We start from the raw sequence: 24,902 nt of genomic DNA, 5'->3' as shown, positions 1-24,902 counted from the left end.
TGTTTGGAATGGAACAAAGGCGGCTTAACTACATGTGCATGTTTAAATCTTTTCCCAGGTGTATGTCCATGTATGCTATAGAGCAGTACACTCAGAGGGACAGAGAAACATGTTGAATCAAAGAATTAGACACTGATGAATGCTGATAATCGTGCATGCTGAATGGAGCTGACAGACAGAGGAAGCCAGTAGAAAGATGAAGGAATAAAAGGACGGCTGTGGATCGATGCCGGGAAAAGGAAAGATGTTATCAGAGAGATTTATGGCTGCTTATCTCCTCATTATGAGGACAATTATAATTAATGCTCCATGAAACCCACTTCAGCAAGCCTTCCTACTGATCCTCAAAAGAGATAAAGCCCTTACCATTTTTAAATAATACCACTACATAACTGAACTGTAAAGTGTATTGGTAATTACTTTTAAAATTTCCAATAACTCGTGGTTTACGCGATTTTAGTGATTTGTTGTTTTCAATGAAAGTCTAAACAATTTTTATGTATATATGAACTTTTCTGTGCTTTACTGTAATGGAGCCATTAACAGTACAGCTGATTTCCCTTACAAATACCTGAGCAGTTTTTATTGTGTTGTAAAGATTCCACATTATGAAGAAATGAAAAAGCAGAGGTTTCCTGAATTTCAGCTGAGAGCAGGATGGATATTACAAAGATCCACGAAAGAGAGGTCTGACCATCTGTGATGATTAGAACCCTATAATTGGTGTTACCTTAAGGCCAGAACTCACTGGCACTCAAAAGCCAGCACTGAAACAGTACCCCTTATTATTTTCTCAGCAATAAGTTTTGCAACTCTTGGACTCGGTTCTGTTTCCATGTGTTGCAGCTAATAACAAATTCAGTCAGTTTCTTCTGTCTTCTCCCTGCTTTTAATGTGTGGCCTCAGTTTTAGCTCTCTGCACTGATATGATAACGTTTCTTCCATATACTGGAGCATTTGTCATGGTTATTGCAGAAGCATAATCTACTGAACAATTTACTGTAGTTCTCTAAAAGTGAGCTTCGAAGTTATTATTTACCTCACTTGATGTGCTTTTTCCAGCCTAATTTGTCATAGTCCCAGTTGTCTTAAACGTCTTCTATTATTATTGTTTTGACTGGAGATATGAGCAAATATTGCAGCTATTTTTGGAGCCACTTCCTCACTGATAAAGATCAGCACACATTGTGTCTAAGGAAAATGGCCCTCTGTGTCACATTATATTTATATCCTACATAAACAGGAAGTCATGTGAATAAAGTAAATAAAATGAGTGTTTCTTGACATTTTGGTCAAAAAACAACGAGTTGGTAACATTTATTTTATAGAAGTTGTTAGGGGTAACTATAACTGTGGCAGCGGTGATTTGGCTAAAAACATTTGTTTTCTAACATGGAACTTTTTGTCCCTCACTGAATTAATATATTGAAATTAAAGGATTAACTTTTATATTTTCCTGTAACAAATAAAATAACTGAGTAGTTCTTCACCATGTCAAAGTCAATGACTTGATGTAATTTGTGGCTTTCTTAGAGAGATACCTAAAACTGACTGCATTGTAATATAACTACAATGTATACAATCAACAGTGAAGCCTTTGGAATAACACGTTACTATAATGTAGCACCTGGCAGCTATTTGAATGACAAACCACAAGGTTTTTTGTTCTGCCTTTCAGGAATACTGGCAGGAACATCTCTGTTCTGAATTATTTATTCACTTTTCAGGTGCAGACTCTTTTTTATTCCCCCTACCTTCCCGCGTCCTGGCTGGTACTTGATGTTGTCGATGGACCCAATCTTGGAGCGTACATTCTTTAGGTCTGGCGTCGGAGCGTTGATGGGTCGGGGGGTTCGGGGAGGGCGAGGAGCCGCTGGCTTCTTCTCCATAGGGGTCTGCTTGGGCACGGGGGGTTTAGTGATGACGCGGCGGCGATGGGTGGAGGCACCTTCACCGTTGGTGGAGGCAGACGGGGTAGCCGGAGTGGCTGTGGATGCTGGGCGAGGACGTGCTGTGGAGGACAGAAAAAATCACTATCAGAATAAGTTATAACAATTTAACTGTAAATATAACATCAGGGAGCTATGCCAATCAATCTCAAGATAACCTTTGTTAACTTTACTGTCTAACAAAGCAGAAGAGTACTGCTCTCATATGCTTTTATTATTAGTAGTATGTTTCTTAATATTGTAACAGAATAAAACTTTACTTTCCTTACCTGTAGTTTTGGGTTTCTTAGTCTCTCCTGTTTTGTTTTCAGTCTTGTCATTTTTGTTAGCTAAGAAAGGAAAAAAAGATGTCAGTTTGACACAAACATGTCCCTGGCTGATTCACAGCCTCCTTTCGTAGAGAGGTGATATACTGTTTGTGATGTGCAGATGAAAAAATACTAGTGTGGTGTCTATGAAAGCTTGCACTTGAATATAAAGTGCCACATATGACAACAATCCAGGGAGCTTTCTGCCTGAGAGATGCCAGTGTGACTCTTTGCTCCAATTACAGAGAATGGTTCCACAGAGTGACTCTCAGACAACAGTGTTTTTATAAAATAATTATATACAAGCACGTAGAGACACAATGGCTGTCTTATTGGAGGTGATACTGTGACATCTGCGTATACCTGCGGTTTTATTTGCAGCCGCTACAGGGGTGCCGTTCTTACTGGGAGCCTGATGAGGAGCGGGCGTGGCTTTAGGTACAGGTGGGCGTTTCTCCGCGGCTCCATTTTCTGGAGTCTGAAATTCAAAGCAGGGGAGAGGCAACCAGCTGTGGGTCTGCAACAAATAACCTGGATCTACCATCAGGACAATGTGGGGATTTACTTTTATGAATCTTCTTCAAAACATTGGCAGCACTAACAAAACCTTTTGCAGCACAAATGTTGTACAATTGATTGACGCCAATTTTATATTTAGGCTAAGGTGGGTGGGGGTGGTTGACCTTTAATGACTTGTAAACATTTATTAATATCTTTAAAATCAGTGGCACAGGCAGACATTTTTTGAAAAAAAACAAAAACCAAGCAGTAATATAGCCGAAGCTTTTTAGATTTTAGGTTTATTCATTCAGTGAGGGACAGACGCTCAAACACACAGAAACACAGCAGTGACCAAGCTCTTACCTTTAAAGGATAAAATGTCCTGGCCCTTCTCCATAAGAAGTTTAAGTTTGTGCTAAAAGGTTCTCCATCAAGCCACTCATAAACACATTTTTGCCCAACACTGACTGTTAATTCTAGAGATCAGAAGTCAAATGGAATAAGCAGTTTTATTTTACAGCAGCATTGTAGTGGATTTTTCCCTAGTTAATATGATAAAAGCTTGCCACTGTATTTACATATATTTCCAACTGGGGTGCTGAGTATCAGTGGCCTTTAAGCTTCTGTGCCCAGGAGCCTCAGAGAGTACTAACCCTCCTTTGTGTCACAGAATGAACAATGATGTATATTTCAGATTTTTTGTGTTTTATGTGTGCTGGCACTGCTGTGTGCACAAAGGCCAATAAAATTTCAATCAGGCAGCAATGACGTAAGCAAAGGATAAAACCTAATAAAAGGTTAAGACATACACCTGGAATTCATGAAGAAAAGCAGGCGGGATACGGTTTTAATATTGTGAGATTTAAAATGAGATTTGGGACAGAGGGATGGACCATGATGTCCGGGGTCTCGAAGGACCAGAAACGCTTTTAAACTTTTATTAGACAGGAGATTTGTGTGGAAAAAATAAACACCTTTTATGAGCTTCAGCAAATAGTACGTGAAAGTTCTTGATGTTAAAGTTTTGCTAAGTTTAACTAGAAGCTGCATGGTTTGTTACTGAGACATCTATTTCCCCCTTCCTCTATTTACAAAGCCATGCAAGCCATGCATAACATACTGATCTATTTCTAATCATCAAGTTTTTTTTGTTTTGCCCTATCATTGTCAAATTATGGTCTTTATTCTGAATTACATAGCTGATAATCATATACAACAGGATTTCGACTCACCTTGGCAGCCTTTGCTGAGCCTGGCTGACGTTTTGCAGCGGTGGGTGTGGTCGCCTTAGCCAGAGGACTTTTTTTATTGGCGGCAGTGGGGGAGGGACGTTTGGCCGAGTTGGCCGCATCATTGGTGGAGAGGGTGGATGGACGTGATTTGGCTGAGTTTTGTTTGGTTGGGCCCGCATCAAGCTGAGTTATGAATGAAAATGGAAAAAAAGCCAGAGTAGCAAAAGGACAAAAGGGAAAAAAAGAAATAAAGAAGGGTAAAGAGAGGGGGGAAAAGCAGCAGTGAAATCCTAGCAGCAACAGAGATATGGCAGCACAGCCAGCTTCCATGAAGTAATCAAGAAAAAGGTTATAAAAGATCAACTATAAACCCACCTTGGAGACCTGATGAGCAGCAAATTATAAAAGCATCAAATAAAAGAACTGAGCAGCACCCCACAGATAGCAGATGATATGGAAAGTGGACTGAGGTGTGACTCACACACACTACAGCACATCCAGCAAACACCCACATTAAATATCAGCATGATCAAAAGTACAACTAAGGACACTTATTGATGCAGTCACTTTGGAGTGATAAGAGCATTTCTATAACCTCTGGATCCTCTGCCACCCTAACTGTTTGACTTTGCATGCAGGGAGTGTGTCTGAAGGGCACTGTGTTAGTGTGTGTTATAGAGACACTCACCTTTGTCTTGCTTTCAGCGCTTGGTACAGTTTTACTGCTGTTGCCTGTGGGAGACTTGACTGTGCTTTTCCCTCCCTTCTCTTCCTTCTTCTCAGCTGGTTTCTTCTCCTCCTCCTTCTTTTCATCCTTGTTGGTCTTCTCTGGCTTGTCCACCTTCTCTGGCTTCTCGTTAGCCTTGTCATTCAACTTCTCCATCTTTTCTTCATTTTTCAGGATCATCTCTGGCTTCTGATTCTTGTCAGTGTTGTTTTCCTTCTTCAGCTGCTCTTCCTTCTTGTCCAAGTTGTCGATCTTGTTCGTCTTGCTGGATATGTCTGTCTTCTCCTGCTTGTCCTTGTTGTCAGATTTCACTGCCAGGGAAAGAACAGTGTTGTTGTCAGAGATAACCTATTTTAATAAAGTAATCTAGAAAAGAGCTGGTAATATCAGATGCAGTGAGCGCATACAATTTAGCCAACCTAATGTGAAATATATCTTGCATAATTCATATTAAAAATAAACATATCTAGTATGTAGTCTTATTAGCTACAGACACATCATCTGTGTAAACCTGATTAACCAGAAAAAAAAAACATTTTTAGCATCTTTTAGCTGAAGTGATAGTTTGAAGTAAAGTTACCAACAGATTACTTTCCCTCCCTCTTGAAATGGGTGGATGAAATTATGAAAAGCAACACATTTCAGACAGTTTTACCCAATTCTTTTCAATAGGTTGCTAGAAAGCTGAAACGGAGTAAGTGCACAGATGTTAGCACTTATGTAACCAGGTAACTGCAGCTTTTTTGTTTATAAAGTCCAACAAATTAGTTGTTTTTTTCTGTTGAATTCTACAGGAGATTCCTCACATTATAAGTCACGAAACCAGGCATTTTACCCGGGGTATTTAAACTTTTGACATCCAGTGTATATTTTTTGTTCCTTTATCTTTTTTTTGTAGAATAAGATCATTTTAATCCTTTTACATGTCTCTGCAAACCAAAGCATTAGTTGTAGAATGTAAATTATTTCAGGTTAATAAGATTTGCTTCAAAATGTAAACTTATCAAAGCTAAAATTTTATAATTAGGTTTTTCCACAAAGTATTAGTTTTAAATGTGGAAATATGCATCCGGGTTACCGCAGCTATTTTACACTTTTAAAAAGATTTTTTTTTTATGTATATCATATTTGTTTTTCTTTTGGTATATTTTTTCAGTTGAATAATGAAGAATATTTAGTGAAAGTGTTTTCAAATGATTCATAATGGTCTCATTTCTGTACATCTCATAAATGTGGCATTTTAAAAGTGGGATGTAAACATTTCAAATCCAACATAACTATTTAAGAAGTTCAAACTGAATAAATTTGTTCAAAGTGTAACATTTAAACAGAATAAATGTGTTGAAAGTCTAAATAAAAGAAGCCATACTGTTTACCATTTAAAGACTTAAAATGACAGGTTAGTCCACAGAATAAAAAAGTTTTATTCATAATAAACAACAAAAATCATTATTAAAACTAACAATATTTTTAATATATGGGCATTTTTTCTAATCTGCAAACAAGTTTTTAGCACTTGTTATCAGGCAGATTTATTACCTACTGTTTAACAAAAATGTGTTCATTTCGAAATAAAAAAAATCTATGTCATTTAGGAAACAAACAGGCCTGTGTGTGGGTGATCTTTCAAAAGAGGCCTACCAGTTGAAGGCTGCATTAATTAGCTCGGGAGTTCTGCTGCTGCTTGAAATACCTGATTTTTAATGGTTTAGAAGACACAAATGAGGGTGACATTGTCCTAAAATCGCTCACCAAAGAACTGATTAGAAAAGTAAGACATGTAAATAAGTATATTCACATGCAAACTGCAATTACAGGGGCACTGATAATGACACTGTGACAGATATTGACAGTATTCGTTGTGAGGATTTTTTTAGTTGGACCGTACCAGAAAAAGCAGCGGGGTGTCTCATTAGTTTTGCCCCAATCTGCCTGAAGGAAATTAATGTGTGTTTTGTGGAAGAAATGGATGCAGGGTTCCATCACTGCAGCTGTCATAAAATCAGCTAAGCACACATTCCCACTCTGACTTTTAAAAGTACTGTTTTTAAAATAAAGTTTACAACTCACTGATATATTTAATTAAAGAAACATCTTCAAGTATGTCAAATCCAAATTAAAAAAATTAAAATATGTTAATAATTCCATAATCTGCAATAAAAAAGGTACATTTTGCATTAATACGGTTCATTAAAAGTTTAAACTTCATTCAAAATGTGACAACACAAGAAGTTGTGCTTTAGGAGAGCACTGCAAACAGATTGTAAAATGTTTAGTTTGTTGCTTTCATTTCATTTTAAAAACACATTTTAAGTCCAGTTCTATCCTAATTAATCTGCATTAATCTCAATGCTCTGGAAATCAAGAACTTAATCCATTCTAACGTGTTTCTTACTTAATTGACTAAAAGTGCAGCATTCTCTTCATTTAAATATATCCAATAGGCTCTAGTAACATGATTATGCACTTTGTCCTCTATTTCTTTTACAATTAAGCTTTATCACCATACATATGCTCACACTCAAAACATTTAAACATCTAACAAATGCAAACTTGAATAAACTCCGTCACCTAACCAAAAACACTCTGACTGCAGTTCTGATAAGTGAAACAGTTTTCACCAACAGAAATGTATCACATCACATTGTTTCCCAGATGCATCTCCACTTCTGTTATTTATAGATTTGAACATCCAAGTGGAAGAGTCTATGTAGGTCATGGCAGCAGATGATTCTAGGTCTGCTTGGTAAACAGGACAACCCATTTAGTCTAATGCACTGCCTTATGTAAGTGCTCACAATGGTGACATGTGGTCTCCTCAAAATCCATGTCAACGCGGTCATCTTCAATCCCGACAGAGAGGGGGAGTAGACAGTTTGGTAAGCGCAGAGTTTTAGCATCTCTGTACTTTAAGATTTAACACATTGGCTTTATTCTGTTATAAAAACTCTTTAAATTTTGACTGTGAACAACAGATTGGATTTGTAACAGTCTTTAGGATTCTCAAGCAAGACCTTTTCTTTTTTAAATTTTTGTAATCTTCTCATAGGTGTATTGTTAAAAGCTGCAGAAAAGAACCTGCAAAATAAAAAGAGAATGTGACAGACTTGCAGTTAGAAAAACATGACCAAGATTCAACACTTGGGATCCGCTCTGAGTCAAGGCATTTTTAAACGGTTGATACTGGAGTTCCTGATAAAACGGCATGAGATGTGCACCACACACAAAGCTCATATATCCCCTGATAGTTCTCAATTTAGCTGTTATAGCTGTGCAGAGTGCAGCTGAAACACATCATATTAAAATTCATAACGTTTAAATCAAACAACTAAATTTATGAAACAGAACAGCAACTTCTTTCTGCTGGAACCAAACTGCTGAAACCAAACTAAAATAAATCAAAAGCCAAATGATCAATGAGTCATATGAAAAAATAGTAAACTTTTAAAAGCTAGGCAAGCATCATCCGCATGAGCAACACATCCCAAATAATGAAAGGTATGTCCATGTTGGGAGATGTGTTGGTAGAACATCTTGGTAGTTTTTTTAACCTAGTAAACCTGTGTTGGTGCAGAATATTATTGCCGAAACTCCAGCTGGGACAAAATATCTGTTGCAATCAAGAGAAACAAATACTGCAGCATCTAGAATGTTACCATTGAGTTATTAAGTGTAATACTGATCAAAAGTAGTCTTTTTTACTGCCCTTTAAAGATACTTAGATTTCAAAGATACGCCATTAATTAGTTGATTTTATTAACTTTATCTGAAATAACTCTGAACTGTACTGGTAACAAAAAATCCAGAACAGCTAGAGTCTTAGTTATACACATGGTAACACCAAGTTTGCTTCCTGTAAAGCTTTGGTGACAGTGTTTCGTATCATGTCATGTATGTTTAAATGTCAAACATGTTGAAAGTGGTTCAAAACATAAGGAAATAAAGCAAAATTTGTAGAACATTAAGTCCTGCCACGGGGTGGAAAAGGGGTTTCACTTTTGCAAATCTTCACATTAGAATTTAAGTCAGTCCCTGGAATTGGACGACATATACAGTGCCACGGAAAAGTATTTGCCCTATTAAGGATTTCTTATGTTTAGATTTTTTCTAATTTTTCAAATTAAGATTTTTATTTATTAAGGATTAAAATTTATGGAGTTGGACATATGTGAAAACTAATTAATGCCATTGTTAGATCATGAATTAACTGTGATAAAATAGTTTTTTTTTGTTCAATGTCATTAGCTACAGTTAAGCTTTGATACAGCTCTATAGCCCTACAGAACTAAGAAATCACGTACATTGAACCCATCTAACAACATTAAGTAGACAAAAACATCTCAACATAATGCTTGGATCTAGAAATTCAAGAGCACATGAGAAACAAGGTGATTGGTACTATCAATCTGAACGTGTTAAAAAGCCACCAGTAAGAGCCTACCAGTATTTCATTAAGTATGCATCAATGACTCATCCAGGAGGTCACAAAACAACAAGAACAACATCTAAGGTACTGCAGGCCTCATTTGCCTGTGTAACGTCAGTGTTCATGCTTCAACAATAAAGAAGGTGAAAAGCAACGCTCACCAAATAGAAGGCAAAGTCTCATCTCACATGTCCCACAAACCATCTCAATGATCCCCCAAACCTTAGGGAAACATGCAGTGAGATAAAATGCAAAAACAGGAGAAATCTGAAAGGAGACAAATACTTTTTCACAGCACTGTAGAATGCATGTGGATGGGAACAGGAAAATCCATCCTGATTTCATGTTTCATTGTATTTTTCAATGAACCTTCACCTTTTCCAATAATCTCTACTAATACCTGGTGGTTGGAGCGCTGTTTAAATTAGCTGGTTAGAGATGAGCAGGAAAAAAGAAGAATTTGTAAAGTAATAATCTGAAGGAGAAACTCTTGGTCACAAAGTTTATGTAAGGGGGATGGTTAAAGACAGACAGCTGGGAGAGTTGGGGTAAGAAAAGCACCATCGCTCTTGGGGCTGCCATCATGTCTGTTACATAACCGAGACAGTGGACAGGCCAAGCTACTGCAAGCAGTGCCCCTTCATCTTGATCTGTACTGAACTGTCTGTATGATTGCTGCTTTTAGGTCTTGGAATCCCTGTTAATTTGCTGCTGTCTTCTTCACTACTATCTCACACAGCCCATTCAGCCTGTTGCTGCCATTACTTTGCATACCATTATTATGTTATTCAGACCTGTATCTTAAAGCTGGCTCAGTCTGGCGAGTAAATGTGGCTGTGTTCAATTAGAGTAAAGAAAACAGAACAGCTACTGCCTGGTCATGGAAAAGGAAATGCTACACAGTGTTCAGTTGAAGCCGTTTAAAATCTGCATAAGTGATCTGCCTGTACATCTCTCCCAGTAGCTCTAATGAAGTCAATTTCAACATGGCAATGCTAGGTTTAGTGCGATGATAACCCAGAACTTGCTGCAGAGCTTTCCTAAAGCCTCTCTGCGCAGTCTCATGAATTTTAATGTTCCGGACTCCCTGCAGTGTTTTGGTGTCTGACAAAGGAAACATATGATTAGAATCCATTTCCATCATGGAAAAGCAAAGAAAATAAAAAGAGATTTTAATGACATAATGGATCAGCCAGAACCCTCCAACCTCTAATGCCCTCTTCAACTTCTTGAGCTCCCTCTCTAATGAAAATACCTTGTATCCAAATTGGTGAAACCAGAAATCAACAATGGGAGGTCTAGAACTTTCTCTGTAGTGACCGTCAAAGATGGTGACAGTTTAGACAACAAAAGCAAATTCCAGGAATTCAGCAGCCCCAAATAGATGTATAGCAACTACTCTCTTTTCTAAACTCATTGGTTAAAATATTCCTCCTTGGGATTGTGCTTAAAAATGTCCTAATAAACCTGTTCTGTTGCCCTGTCACAGATGTGGCGAACTACAGAGTAAACATTTCTCATATTTGATAACAATAATAGCCAATAAACGCACTCTCAGAACAATGAAACCTCCAAACTGCACCCTTAAACCTCACACTGTTATAAATATGCTACGCATGCATAAAAATATACTTTGACAAAAAAGCCACAGTGCTATTTATTTAACAAGTAATGTAAAAAACCAGACACATGAGCTGCCCTAATTACTGAACAGGATTTCTTCAAAATATATATGCAGTCTGCTTAATCTACAGATGCTATACTCACAAATTATTACCTAAAAATAGAGGTTGCGATATAATAGCTTTCAATTAACAAACTGGTGATTTGTTGCTTATAAAATGGCAATTTTAAGTGTTGTCTCGCTGTGCCCTGCAACATCAGCCTAATGACTCATCCTGCATGAACCTGCAAACTTAGAACATGGAAAAGCTATCTGAAAGCTAATATATCGCTGCTGGCAATCAGATGCATGTGCTGGAAGAACTGTTTCTGATTGAGAAAAAAAAAGATACGGAGATGACTTCAAAATAACTGGCTGATTTAGACATTGGGATGTATGATATTTTACAGCAGGTGATCAACACTCAATCACTAAAATAATGCATTTTCTATCTGTGTTACACTTGTGCATTAATCAAGCATGAGTTCTGTAAGTAAAACACATGTACAGTGCCTAGCAAAAGTATTCATAATCCCTGCATTTTGCACACTTTTGGTCACTTTAAACTATGAAAATTTATAGCTTGAGCTATTTTGTAAAGAAGAACAGGCAAAGATGTAAATCTCTAGATGTGCAAAGATGAAATGAAAAAAAATCAACAGATTTGCAACTTTAATCAGAGCAACATGTGGTTCTAAAAATGATTTACTCAGGGGTTCTGAATACAGGCAACACTTGGATTTGTTTTTGTAAATAAATGAATAAATAAAACCTGGCATAAATTACCTTCCCCTTTACAATTATGTGGCACTTTGTGTTTATTTCTCACACAAGTCCCAACACAATACAATGAATTTTGCTATTGTAATATGACAGAATGTGAAAAAGTTCAAGGCCCCCGAATACTTTTACAAGTCGCTGTGTTTTGACCAAGGACATCCTCAGGTGAGTATGTTATCTCTGTCCTCGAGTTAATTTATATTAACATGCAAAGGGTTTCTACAATACATTAATTCAGGAACCTGTATAACAGCTGTTTGTCAAATAAGTAACTGCCTGGCTGTTAAAACAGAATTTGTCTGTTAGATTTACCACTCACTGAAATCAAAAAAGAACTATTTAAATTGAATATTATCGTCAAATAAGACAAGAAAGCTTATTTAAAGCAGTTTTGACCCCAGATTGAACAAGTCTGGTAAACATTGAATATTTCAGAATTTAGGGCAACAAACAAGGAAGCTAATCCACTTTTGCTACTTTGTAGGAAATGATTGTTGCAGAACATAAAATCAATGGCAGTTAAATGCACTTTGGACAGGCACTGTGTTAAAACAAGTCAAGCTTGTGTGACTGCAATGTAAATAAAATCCGGTACATACATCGGTTGCTCTTGTCTTGCATGCGGTACAAACTACACCTGCGCTTTTGATCACAAAAGTGCAGCAAATTTGTACTAGAAATCATTGTGAGGTATTATGATATAAGAAACCTGTTACATGTATGGAAATAAAATAGTCTCATTAGAATCAGACATTTTTTAGACATTGAATTTATAACACTGAATTTTTGACCTGTGCAATTATGTATGTGATTTTTTTTTTTGTATTTAAAATTTGCCAGCAAAAATTCACCTGCAAAAATTCGCCTGAAAAAATTCACCTGCAGAAATTCACCTGCAAAAATTCGCCTGAAAAAATTCGCCTGAAAATGTGTTGATCTTCTGGTGACTCAAGCCAAAGCAATCAGCACTCGATCAGTCGAGCGTGTTTTAGCCAATCAGATTACGCTTATCTGATCATGTGACACACCATTGCCTTGGGCAGAGGCGAGTCTCTTAAGAGTTTGCTGGATAGTGGCTTAATGAAGATCAGTGATGAGATTCAAATGGTTGTTAATTACCTGCCGTTTTGTAATAATAATAAAATATATTTTTGGCAGAAAAGTCTCATCACTGATCTTCATTAAACCGCTATCCAGCAAACTGTTAAGAGACTCGCCTCTGCCCAAGGCAATGGTGTGTCACGTGATCAAATGAGCGTAATCTGATTGGCTAAAAGACTCTCGACTCGATCGAGTGCTGATTGCTTTGGCTTGAGTCACCAGAAGGTCAACACATTTGTAGGCGAATTTTTGCAGGCGAATTCTTTCAGGCGAATTTCTGCAGGTGAATTTTTGCTGGCATATTTTAAGTACAAAAAACATTCACATACATAACTACACAGCATAAAAATTCAGTGTAATATATTCAATGTCTAAAAAATGTCTGATTCTAAAGAGACTATTTTACTTCCATATACATGCTAAATAATAATACGTAACAATTCAGAATTAATGTGAACAGTCAAGAAATGGAAGATGGTGTATGTACAAATTGCACCCACTGCTTTTATGAACTGCAGAAAGACGTCACAGCATCTCAGACAAGCACAAACCAATACGTCGACTTTTTAGACTTCACAAGGTAAAGTGCTTAACATTGTATTTAAACTAATGATCTTGATCAGAATAACAAAATATTTAAATTATTTGTTAAATAAAAAGATTTGGGTTTATAATTGTTCTGGGAAAATTGGGTGTGCAAAAATGCTGCACACCCCTCCTGCATCTGTTGACCCGTTTTGGATCCAATGCTACACCTGGAGCCGTTCACCTTTACTGTCCTTTAACTGCACAATAACAAGCTGCAGACAGGCTACACGCCATGAGGTAAAACATAGTGCTATCAGATTATGTTTGTCTGGATTTGCCATCTGCCCTTATTTTATAAGCAACATAAGAAAACCAACCAAAGATAGATACATGTTTTATCGATCCCACGGTTTAAAAAATGCACTAAGCTCATTAATCCAATAGTTAATAATGTCAGTGGTGGTTTTAGCATGAATGCTGCCCAGGGTGAGCTACTCCTTCTGCAAGTTAATGCAAATCAAAACCATTCAGAAGGCAGCAAACAGATGTCAATATTGTCAGCTTTGTCCATCACAAAGTCTTGAATCAAATCATGACCCTTAATCATGAGTGCAAATTTATGTAGTAAAATGGGGGAGCAAAGTTGGAAAAATATGGAGCCTCAATAACCCCCTACCCCATCCTGGTGGCCACCACATCAGTAGCCCCAAGCACAGTAGACCCCGAGACTCACTCTTAATACATATCTGTATGAATAATGTTTTTTTATTGGTCTGATGTAATATTCTTATCTTAATTGTCACGTTTTCATTAGCTGTAAGTGGAACATCTTCATAATTAACAAAAACAAAGGCTTAAAGCATCAGACCCTCTGTAGCTATGTAGTGGGCTAAGTCCGTGTCGTTGATTCGAGGGACCCGGCTTCGAATCCCTGTTACGTCAGGAAGGGTATCTAGTGTAAAAACTCTGTGTAAAAGTTGTAATAAGTTGCTCTGGCAACTGCTTGAATAAGGGAGCAGCCGAAAAAGACTTAAAGGCTTGAAAAACATCAGTCTGCGTGTAATTAATCTATGTAATGTGTTTCAAATATTGAGTTACTTTTCAATAATGTTCTAATTTACTGAACATGAATGTATAATAAGAAATTACTTTGTAATTCTATTGGCCTGCAGGGAGCGATCAGGTTTATTTGAGTCCAAAATGGTAGAGCAGAAACATAAATTTGTTACCCCAGTATTAAAAATGGGTAGCAGTTGCTTCACTTGCTCCATTGTTGAGGTACCCTAACCTTCACCACAAAACCTCCGGAACCATCCTTGTTCCACCAAAAACACCAAAACAACAACAACCTGGCCTTTAGAATTAATGCCACAGACTTATAATATTGCAGACTACCTGACAAACAAATTTCCCCTTACCTCAAATAATCTTTTTACTTTTAGAGTGATGTTTAATCTCTCTCAAAGCTTTCTGCGATGTGGAACTGGATCCAGTTGTACCAAAAGTTGCATGCAACAAGACGTTCACGACTAGCATCAAGCTTGTAAGGTGGGCCACGTTGCGTTACCCTGTTACCACTACATTTCTCCTCTTATTAGCTGCTTCTACATAAGTTCTTCATATTTCCTGATGGAGGTAGAACTGAGATAATTTTACTAATGACAGAAAAGACGTCACGGGTTCACTTGCATTTCGCCCCACAAAGGCTCAGTCTGAAAGACAATGTGCCACTCTAATTGACACCAAACAGCTATGCCTATTGAAAACTAATCAAAATCCAAGAAATGGTCTCAGTGGTGGGGTGGGGGCAAATACTATGCAGTCCAAGTGGTTAGGGTGCGCCTACTCAACAACTGGACTGGTCATGCAAATAAACGATACAAAACTCTTTTGCAGCTGAGAGATAAAAACGATCTATTGAAACGATTTATTTATTTTTTCAACATGTGCTCATGTGCCTCACATTATATTGCACCCCTGGGCAACCTCCCATGATGCCCATATCAAAAACTGCCACTGAGGTAAGAATTACCACTACCAACGGTCTGCTACTCTTTTCGTGAGAGCACATCCATGATACATTGCTTTCTTTTGGTAAAGAATGACTGAACATCTTAGAGAGCAGACATGGTGTCTACTCTGTGTTTACGTAGGCGTTTTCCTTTAAAATCGGTAAGATTCACGTCAGTGGAAGTTGTTCACCTACTCACACACACACACACACACACACACACACACACACACACACACGCACACACACACATCCAAATGAGTGCCTACACAAACCCACAGAGACAGACAATGCTAGAAATAGCTGCTCTATATTTGAATGAGTACAGTCAAAGTCGATGTCTAATCAATGTCTCAGCTTTTCTGTCAGCTGTAAACTGAAAGGCTGAAAAAGCTGCTGGATGGGCTGATAACAGTTAGATATATGAAGAATCTAAATGGAGAAAATACATTTCAGTGGCAAAAGAAGGAAATTAGTGCAGTTACTATCATTACAATTTTAAAGCAGCTAATTAGTCTTGATGAGTGATTCTCTTACACTGACTTTAATTTATGTTACATCAGCTTTAAAAACGCCATTCCCATGGATCATCAGAGAACAATAAACAATTAATCTATTGTATGACATTTCTTTAATTAAATGCAATACAGTAATGAAATGAGGCTTAAAGAAACTAACCACTCCTACTGATTTAACCATTTAAAATTCTGTCAGGAAAGAAAACATTAATCAGGAGGTTTTTAATAAAAAAGACTTCTTAACTTAAATCATTGGGCCACTAACTTCCACTGATATAATCATGTGCTTCTAACTACCTGGGATGCTTTGCTTCTCTGATCACCTTTTCCCCTTTTTTCTTGAGAAGGCATGCACCAATCGACAAAATATTACAACCTTGAACTTACTCATCCCTTGTTTTGAAATCCAAATTAGTTTTTTCACAGTAGATTTCAAATATATACAAAACACTGCTTGAAAAGCCTCCATTTGTGCTTTTACTATCAATATTACTTTCACAAACTTAAACATGAAAGGGATGTTAATGTGCAGAAAAGATGCATTTCATAAAGCTGTTTCCAGCAGTTTTAACTACATTTACATTACTAATGAAAATATCTTAAATTTTAATTCAAAGTTTAGTTTTTTTTTTCAGTCAAAGCCAACGCTGGATGCAAAGGCGCATCAACGTTTTGATGAAAATGACAATAAAAAAAAAATGAGCTTGTGATGTAACCCTTTGAAGACTTATTTTTTGGGTGATGTGCTATAGGTTCAGAAACTGAAATACAGTGGATCAAAACAAGACCAAGAGATAAGATAAAAAGATCACCACCTATGTCTGAAGTACATGTAATTTTACAGGATGATTGTAAAAGAAGTATATATGAGACTAGCTTTTTTATATATAAAAAACATTCTTTAAAGATTTTAATCTGCACAAAATTTGATACAAACGGAACACTTTTCATCTGTCCAAGATGGCACACAACAGAGCTACAGACACATTGACACTAAGCCCCTTCACTCCTTTGGAGAGGTTCACCTGAACAATCATGGCTGAGAATCAAAACAGCTAGCTTCTACTAGAAGTTTACAACTCTGGTAACATGGCAAGTACATCCAGAAAACAGCCGATTTATGCAAAATAGCAAAGGAGTTGTTCAGAGGTACTTTATGTAAGGGTGATACACAAGTCAAAGTAGCTGTACTACTGAGTATTGGCTACAAAGTTACAAAGCTGGGTAGCACTATAACTTTCGCAAAGAATTTTAAGGACGAGACAGGTTTACATTTGATCTTGTAAAATGGTAACTCAAGTTTCTGTATCTGCAAGAGTTAAGTAGTAAACATTGGAGACAGCATAAGTTAAGTTGATCTGTTTAAATATAAGCAATTTACTGGGAGCCCCAGCACTGTCCCACTGAGGGTACAAACCCATAAATTCACTGTTCATTTATAACAGCATTAGCGGCTAATGTGGCTAACAATAAAATGACAACACAGGTGCTACACACTGTTAACAAACAGTGGACTCAGTTTGAAGCTAACAATTAGAAGCTAGTTGGAATCAGTGGCAACGTACCCTGCTGACTGAAGCACATCAAAGAAGATATGAAGCAAAATCACCAGAAACACAGAACCTGAACACTTTATGAATTACAGCTGAATTGTCTTTTAGTTATTGGTTTGCCCCTAATTAACACAATAAAATACATTTTTCTGATAATTATGAGAAAGAAGACCATGCCTTGAAAAACGTTGTGAAGTATTTTAGTGTCAGTATGGAGTTTGAAATTTCAATATCATGACAGGTCTAATTTTAACTAAATGTTTTTGATTGGATTGTTGAAACTAGCAAAAACAGACTTTAAAAGAAGTGAGTTGACTGGATCACCAAGTGCGAACATGTGCTTATGTCCATACCTGAAATGTGATCCCGTATTTTAGTTTCTCATTTGACCCCAGAAACACATCATACAAGAAAGAGATCTTACCGGTTGTTTTTGTCATACTATCTTGGGTGCTGTTAGCCAGTGGTCCTACAGGAGTTGGAACAGGAAGCAGAACATTGGTTTCACAACTCCCATGATGTCTCCTAGGGGGAGGAGATGATGGCACTATAGGTGACATCATTAAAGGAGTTGAGATCATTGTTGCCAATGAAGCAGAGCCTTCAGTGCCGTCTGTGACTGTGAGTGAGCGACGGACAGCTACATGAGGGTAAGGGGCTCTGGGTGGGCAGGGTGTTCCCATTGGGATGAAATCTGGCATCCTGGGTGCCATCACTTGTGTGATGGCCATACCTGTAGGGTATGCTCCGGCCATTACCATGGGAACAGACAGATGTGAACAGTCTGACATTGCACGTCTCACTGCAGTCCGCTGAGGGATGTCATTACCTCTCGTTGTTTTGGTTTCTCTGTTTGGTGTAGCACAAGATCCTTCTCTGATATCCTCAAATTGATTTAAAGGCTGCTCCAGGTCAGGACCTGCAACTCTTGTCTTAGTTACAATGCTGTTTGGTGAAACACGTGTTGCTGTTCTTTCCGTTTCAGTATGGCTTAAGTTTTCTCCGTCCAGCCTGTTCCCTCCTACAACATTCAGAGCAGTATTACCAGCAGCTCTATTGGATAGAGATGGAGTTGCATGTGTTGTTGGCCCTGCAGTGCTACCAGCTTTGCTACTCGTCAGGTCAGACACATGAGTAGGTACATCTAAACCTGACTTTTCTAAGTATGACTTGAGCATTTGATTTCCAGGATTAGTTGCATTCAAATCTTCTTTCGGAATTTTCAACAGCTGTCCGGTTATTATCTTCTCATCCTCTTTATTTGCTTCACTTGAAATTGTACTTCTGGTGATGGATGGGTTTAGTGAGATTTTGTCCTGATGCTCTGGGACCTGATTAGAACCTGAAGGGAAGATGTTTCCTTGAACAGCTTTTTGAGATCCCTCACGGTGAAATCCTTCCATGTTTTGCTGGAGATCGCTGTGTCCAAATGGTTTAGGGTCAAGGACAGAATTTGAAAACACTCCCACTGGTGAGAGAGAAGGGGAGGGTGTTGTTGAAGTTGGGGAGGAGTGTGATGACAGGGGGCTCCTAGGGCTCTGCCCCGCACTCCCTAATACACCCCCAACCCCTCCCACCGTATGTCCATCTTCCTTTGGCCTTCCTGGTCCAGACCAATCATCTTCTATATTCAGCAATGGTGTGGTGAAGCTCTGCATTCCTGATGCCATCATCCCAGATGAATTTCCCTCAGAGCTACCTTGCCCTAATGTCACCTCATCTACCATCAAAGTTATTCTGGATCCTGACTGCGCTGTGGCAGTGCCCGCCCCTGATGCCATCTGGCCTTGGCAATGCCAGTCACTGTGTTGGGGAGCAGCTGGACTGGAGGGTGACAGTGGAGAAGAGGCCATGACTGCAGGGATGTTGGCACTGGAGAGGGTACCGGAAGGTTTGTGTTGCTGTTGTTGATGCTGCTGCTGATACCCACTGGAAGGTTGTCCAAACCCACTGTTTCCATTAATGATGCCAGGCTGCTGCCAGGGAGAGCCAGAAAGGAAAGACATTCTCCTGAACTGCAGTTGGTCTTCCTCTGTTGATCTTCGCTCAAACCTGTATGCTTGTCAGCCTTTTTCACTCTCTTATTTATGGTTGTCCTTTTTGTTTCCTCTTCCTGTGTTCTCAGTTGCTTTCTTTTGCCTTAAGTGTCCTATTAGTCCTGTACAGGAGGCAGATGAGTCTTCACTTGGCAAACTCTTGTGATCTTGAGAAGTAGAGAAAAGAAATGATCCCCTGTCAGTTTTAGAGTGATGCCTTGCAGTTGTCTTTGTGTGTAACTGCATGGATGTCAGGCACGTAAAGTGCATGTGTGCTTACAGACGAAAGGAGATAAGTGCATGGGAGTGAAAGAGCAAAAGTGTGCGCGCGTGTGTGTTTGTGTCTGGTTGTCTCAGCTTCTTTCTGAGTGCTGCACAGATCAGCTGTGGGGCTAAATTGCACCTTACTCTCTCTCTCTCTGTCTCTCTCGCTCTGACATCACAAAGTCACATGACCACCCCGAATATTCCCTCATTCGCTGGAGCTGAATTTCAGCATCCAGCCCCTGGTGACGATCGTGCACAGGCGAACACAAACTAAGACACAAGCTTGTACACACACACCACAACATTGGCCAACAGACATGCACATATGAATACACGCGCCAGTAGATCCATGGTTGTTACAGTTATTCAGCTGCTTTGTGACAGCCACTGTTCACATGTTGATACATAGTGAGAGACACAAGAAGAGATTTGCAAGACATCACTGAAGACTGTTATTATCCTGATTGACTGGAGTTGTGTTTCTTACATGTCTGGCAAAAATATACATTTCCCACTCCTAAAGGATGTTTATACAGTCATTTAATTTTAGAGAAAAAAAAAAACAGCAACAAATTCTGTCTTGTAAAATATACACAGATTAGGCATAAAATGATGACCAGCTGCCTGATAATGTGCAAGCCCCACGTTTGCTGCAAAAACCGCCCTGACCCACTGAGGCATGGACTCCGCCAGACCCCTGAAAGTGTGCTGTGATATTTGGCAAGATTTTAGCAGGAGATCCTTCAGGTCCTGCAAGTTGCACATTGAGGCCTTCATGGATTTAACTTCTTTGTCCAGCACATCCCACAGAAGGTTGATTAGATTGTGATCAGGGACATTTGGAAGGCAAGTCAAAATCTCAAACTTCTTATTGTATGTATGTTCATGCTATGTACCCATGTTTTGCATGGCTCCTAACACTGCCCAGGTAGGTGGTATATATGTCAAAGTAACATTCATATGGATGACAGGTCCCAAACATTTGCAGAAAAACATTGCCTCAAGCATCACACTGCCTCCGCCAGCTTACCTTCTTCCCATAGAGACTTCTGGTGCCATGTGATCCCCAGGAGAGTGATGCACAATCACTGGGCGATCCATGAGATGTGAAAAATATCATGATTCAACAGACAAGGTCACTTTTTTCCAGTGCTCTGTGGTTCAGTTCTGATATCCCGTATCTATTGTTAATTCTTTTGTGGGAAACGGGGTCATTTCACAGTCCCTCAGTGACCTGTGGAGGCCCATATGCAACAAACTGCAAAACACTGTATTCTGAAATCTTTCTATCAGAACCAGCGTTAATTTCTTCAGGAAATTGGGGTACAGGAGCTTTGACGGCATATGGGTTTAGCCAAAGTTCCACTGTTCCTTTCTCAGGTCACTATTAATAATGGCCACTACAGATCAGGTACATCCCACAATCTCCAGTGTTGGAGATGTTCAGTCACTCACAAATTGGACCTGGTTAAATTCACTGACATCGTGGCACTTCGTGGCCCATTTCTCCTACTTCTAACACAGTTAACTTTGAGGACAAAAGTTTTAACTTGCTGCCTAATATACAGTATACCACACCCTAACAGGTACCATGATGAATACATAATTAAGTCAAATATCAATGGTCAAAATCTAATGCTTTATTTATGTATGTTGGACAAATTTAATAATTCTTTTATATAATAGCAATTTTCAGATAGATGATCAACCCAGGTAAATTAGAAAACATAGTCTAGTACAAATTGAGAGTTATTGAAGACTTAAGAAGTATGTTAAGACAAACAATGTCTTAACATAATAGGAGATTAAAACAGCTGCAACATTTAAAAATAATTTAAAAAGTCCTCAAAGGCAGTTGGTTTAGAGAGGCACTACAGAAGTGCTTGAATTTTAAAATTGTAACTGCACTACAAAGCAATACCATGTGTCAACATGATCAATGCTTATTTAAGTTTGGAGGAAAAAAGAATCAGACAAAAAATTATAAAGGTAGACATTTAGCAATGGCAGATGTAGAAGGAATATCCAAGACAATGTTATTGCTGGAAGCACAGAAAGGGAAAACAAAGTGAGTAAAAAAAAAAGAGCCGATACAGTAAGCGTAAATTTTAGACTGACTTTTGCAGATTGGGGAGAAATCAGACAAAATGTTGAGTACGAGATGCATCAAGACTTATATCTTAGATTAATAAACGGTAAATGGCCTGCACTTGTATAGCGCTTTATCTAGTGCGAGGACCCCAAAGTGCTTTACACTACAATCAGTCATTCACCCATTCACACACTGACAGTGGTAAGCTACATTTTTAGCACAGCTGGCCTGAGGCAGACTGACAGAAGCGAGGCTGCCATACTATCGGCGCCACCAGGCCCTCTGACCATCATCAGCACTTGTAATAATCACAATAATAACTTATTAGCTACCTCTTCATTTTTGTGTCTTGATCACTTAAGTGTCTCTGTTGGTAAAGTAGTCATCATGGTAGTTTAAAAGCATGAAAAGTTATTACTAGAAAGCATTTTAAGTGCTATTAAAAATCTGTAGAATATTTTGGTGGGTTTGACAAGTTACCCATTGCAGATTAGCAGATGTGCATTATAAAGTCTCAAAAACTCTAAACTTTCAAAGCGGTCTCTGGATTTTTTCTTGAGTGTTTAAACTCATCTTCTATATAGACAAATAAACTTAGTGACCTCACCAGCAAACAGTCTCGATCTTCATCTCAATGAAAATTTATAGCAGAAACTATAAGCATGGTTTTAATCTGAATACTGCTGTCCTACAAAGTTTTAACATTTATGGGTGTCATGTTTTCTCAGTAATGGGATGAGAAACATTTAGGCAATATATTATGAGGTGTTCTAGTGGTTTATGACTGTGAGATTTCAGAAGTGTTCTAAATCCCGTATTAATATGACAGACTTACTACCGTTTTATTGCCTTTCACTGAATTACCAAAAAAAAGAGTTTGTTTTCAGCAGAAATTTGGGTCAACGTCTGCAGTGGCTGGAGGCTTTGAAAATAAGATCAACTGATGTAAGAAACTATCATATCTTAAGGATTTCTGTGTGTTTGACTTATGTCTTAAGGCCATATTCAGATATAGTACTTCTATGATTATACCACTGTTACAACAAATGCATTAACCAAACTTTCTCACAATTTCCATCTTTTTTATGTTAAGGTGCAACACTACTCAGATACCTCTATGTTCAAATAAGTCTCAGATGTTTCTAAAAATTGTTCAATGATATCCAACACTGTATTAGGGATTTATAATCAAACTTTTCAAGCAGGATTGACAAGCCTCTGACAGCAAAATGTGTCCTCTTCCTCCCTGAGATTTTCTGTTTCCCCAAAGAATACATTTTTAGGTCTTAACACACAAAAAAACGTGTGTATGTGTTTACGACCTTGCAAATGTATTTACAGCTCTAGAGCACATAATTGTGGGGTGGAAGAATACACACTTTATTTTTTTAATATCTGAAATGTGTGCTGTGCATTTGGCCACCTTTACTCCAGTACCCCTGAATTTAATGGCTGAGAGACATAATTTTGTATTGGTCTGTTCCCTGAGGCTCCAATCACCTCTTTAAAAATGTGCAAAATGGCTTAGTCAAAATCTGCACCATTTTATGCACCTAGGGTTACATATAAAATTAAGAGCAGAATGCAGGAAAAAGTTAGGTCTTTCCTCAAGAAACTACTAACAAAAGAGGGAAAGAAATGAGAGGGATAGAAAATTCAAATGTCTTCGAGCACAGAGGTGAGCAGCACACAAACATTTTTAGCTAATAACAAACAGATGCTTCAGTGAAAATGTAGCATGTAAGCACTTTATGTAACATAGATGTATTATTATTATAAATTGATTAATATCAAAAGTTATTACCCCCAATCGTTAGAAACTAAGATGTGAACTTCTCTGTAAAAACAGCTTAACATTATGTTATGTTATTTGAGCTCTTTCCCATTGAAGATCAGTGGGCATTTACCAGAGAATACATTCTAACACCAGTTTTTCACAGCACATTTGTTCAAACACATTTTCAACAACAGCTAGTGGTCTTATTCTGCATAATAAGACAATTTATCAATATAAAAAGTTGAACTAAGATCATATTAATTATCTTTGTCTTTTACCCAGAGGAAAATATGCTTCAGAGATACTGGTCCAGTTATCATCAGACCCACCAAAATGGTTTACACATAATGTACAGAATTATGTACACCTGTAGAGTTGGGAAGAAATTTAAAGCTGGCCTAGATTACAGAACATTATCCCAAGCTTTAAACACATCAATGAGCACTGTTGAATTTATCTGAAAAAGAAATAGAATGGCACAACTGCAAAACTTCCAAGACATGGCTGTGGACCTAAATTCACAGGCAGGCCAGGAGAGGACAGCATTAATTAGAGAAGCAGTCAAGGTAACTTTGGAGGAGCTGCTTAGATCTACATATTAGCTGTGCAGTCCAAAGAGTGAGTGGAAAAAAAGAGTGGCAAAAAGAAAGCCATTATTGAAGGAAAGCTATAAGAAGTCCTGCTTGCAGTTTGCCACAAGCCACGTAAGGAACACAGCAAATATGTGGAAGAAGGTGTTCTAATCACATGAGACAAAGGTTGAACTTTTTGGTATATATGCAATCTGCTATGTGTGGAACAAACCAACACTGCACATCACCATTAGCATACCATCCCCAATGTGAAAAATGGTGGCAGCATCATGCTGTGGGGATGCTTACTATAGTTGTGACAGGTTAAATGGTCAGAGTTGATGGGAAGATGGATGGAGCTAAATAAGGAGCAACCATGAAAGAAAACCTCCTAGAGAACAAGTGAGGAGGTTCAGCTTGCAGCAAAACCTTGACCTAAGACTGAGACTACAGACTGCTTTGGATCAAAGCAGATTCAAGTGTAAAGATGGCCCAGTTAAAGTCAAGACCTAAATCCATGTAAGAATTTGTAGCCCGACTCTGAAATTGTTGTTCATAGATAGTTTTCTCGCAAAGAAGAATGGAAAAAAATGATCAGTCTCCATGCAAAGCTGATACATACATACCTCAAAAGACTTGAAGCTGCAGTTGCAGTAAAAGATTGTTTTACAAATTATTTGCTAAAGAATAGTGAAAACAAATGCACATCATGCTTTTCAGATATTTATGTATAAATAAACTTCCCACTTCACATATGGGCACTACCTTGTTTTGGTCTGTTGTATAAAACCTAATAAAGTAAAAATGGGGAATGTATACTTTTGCAAGAGGGAATAAAGAGAGAAGACACAGACAACCAGT

General features: G+C 38.1%; 1 protein-coding gene across 1 annotated transcript in view; it reads right to left on the bottom strand.

The window, feature by feature from the left end:
* Positions 1-24,902, bottom strand: part of map4l (microtubule associated protein 4 like) — a 138,115-nt gene that overhangs the window by 30,376 nt on the left and 82,837 nt on the right. The window contains exons 7-11 of the mRNA XM_047367602.1: positions 4,679-5,028; positions 3,991-4,173; positions 2,621-2,735; positions 2,219-2,278; positions 1,755-2,011 (exon numbers count right to left, since the gene is read on the bottom strand). Of these exons, the coding sequence (XP_047223558.1) occupies positions 1,755-2,011; positions 2,219-2,278; positions 2,621-2,735; positions 3,991-4,173; positions 4,679-5,028 (965 nt within the window). The remainder of the gene's footprint in view (positions 1-1,754; positions 2,012-2,218; positions 2,279-2,620; positions 2,736-3,990; positions 4,174-4,678; positions 5,029-24,902) is intronic.

This window comes from Girardinichthys multiradiatus, chromosome 6 (assembly GCF_021462225.1).
Source record: "Girardinichthys multiradiatus isolate DD_20200921_A chromosome 6, DD_fGirMul_XY1, whole genome shotgun sequence".
Lineage (NCBI taxonomy): Eukaryota > Metazoa > Chordata > Actinopteri > Cyprinodontiformes > Goodeidae > Girardinichthys > Girardinichthys multiradiatus.
This window is presented reverse-complemented; position numbering and strand designations above follow the sequence as displayed.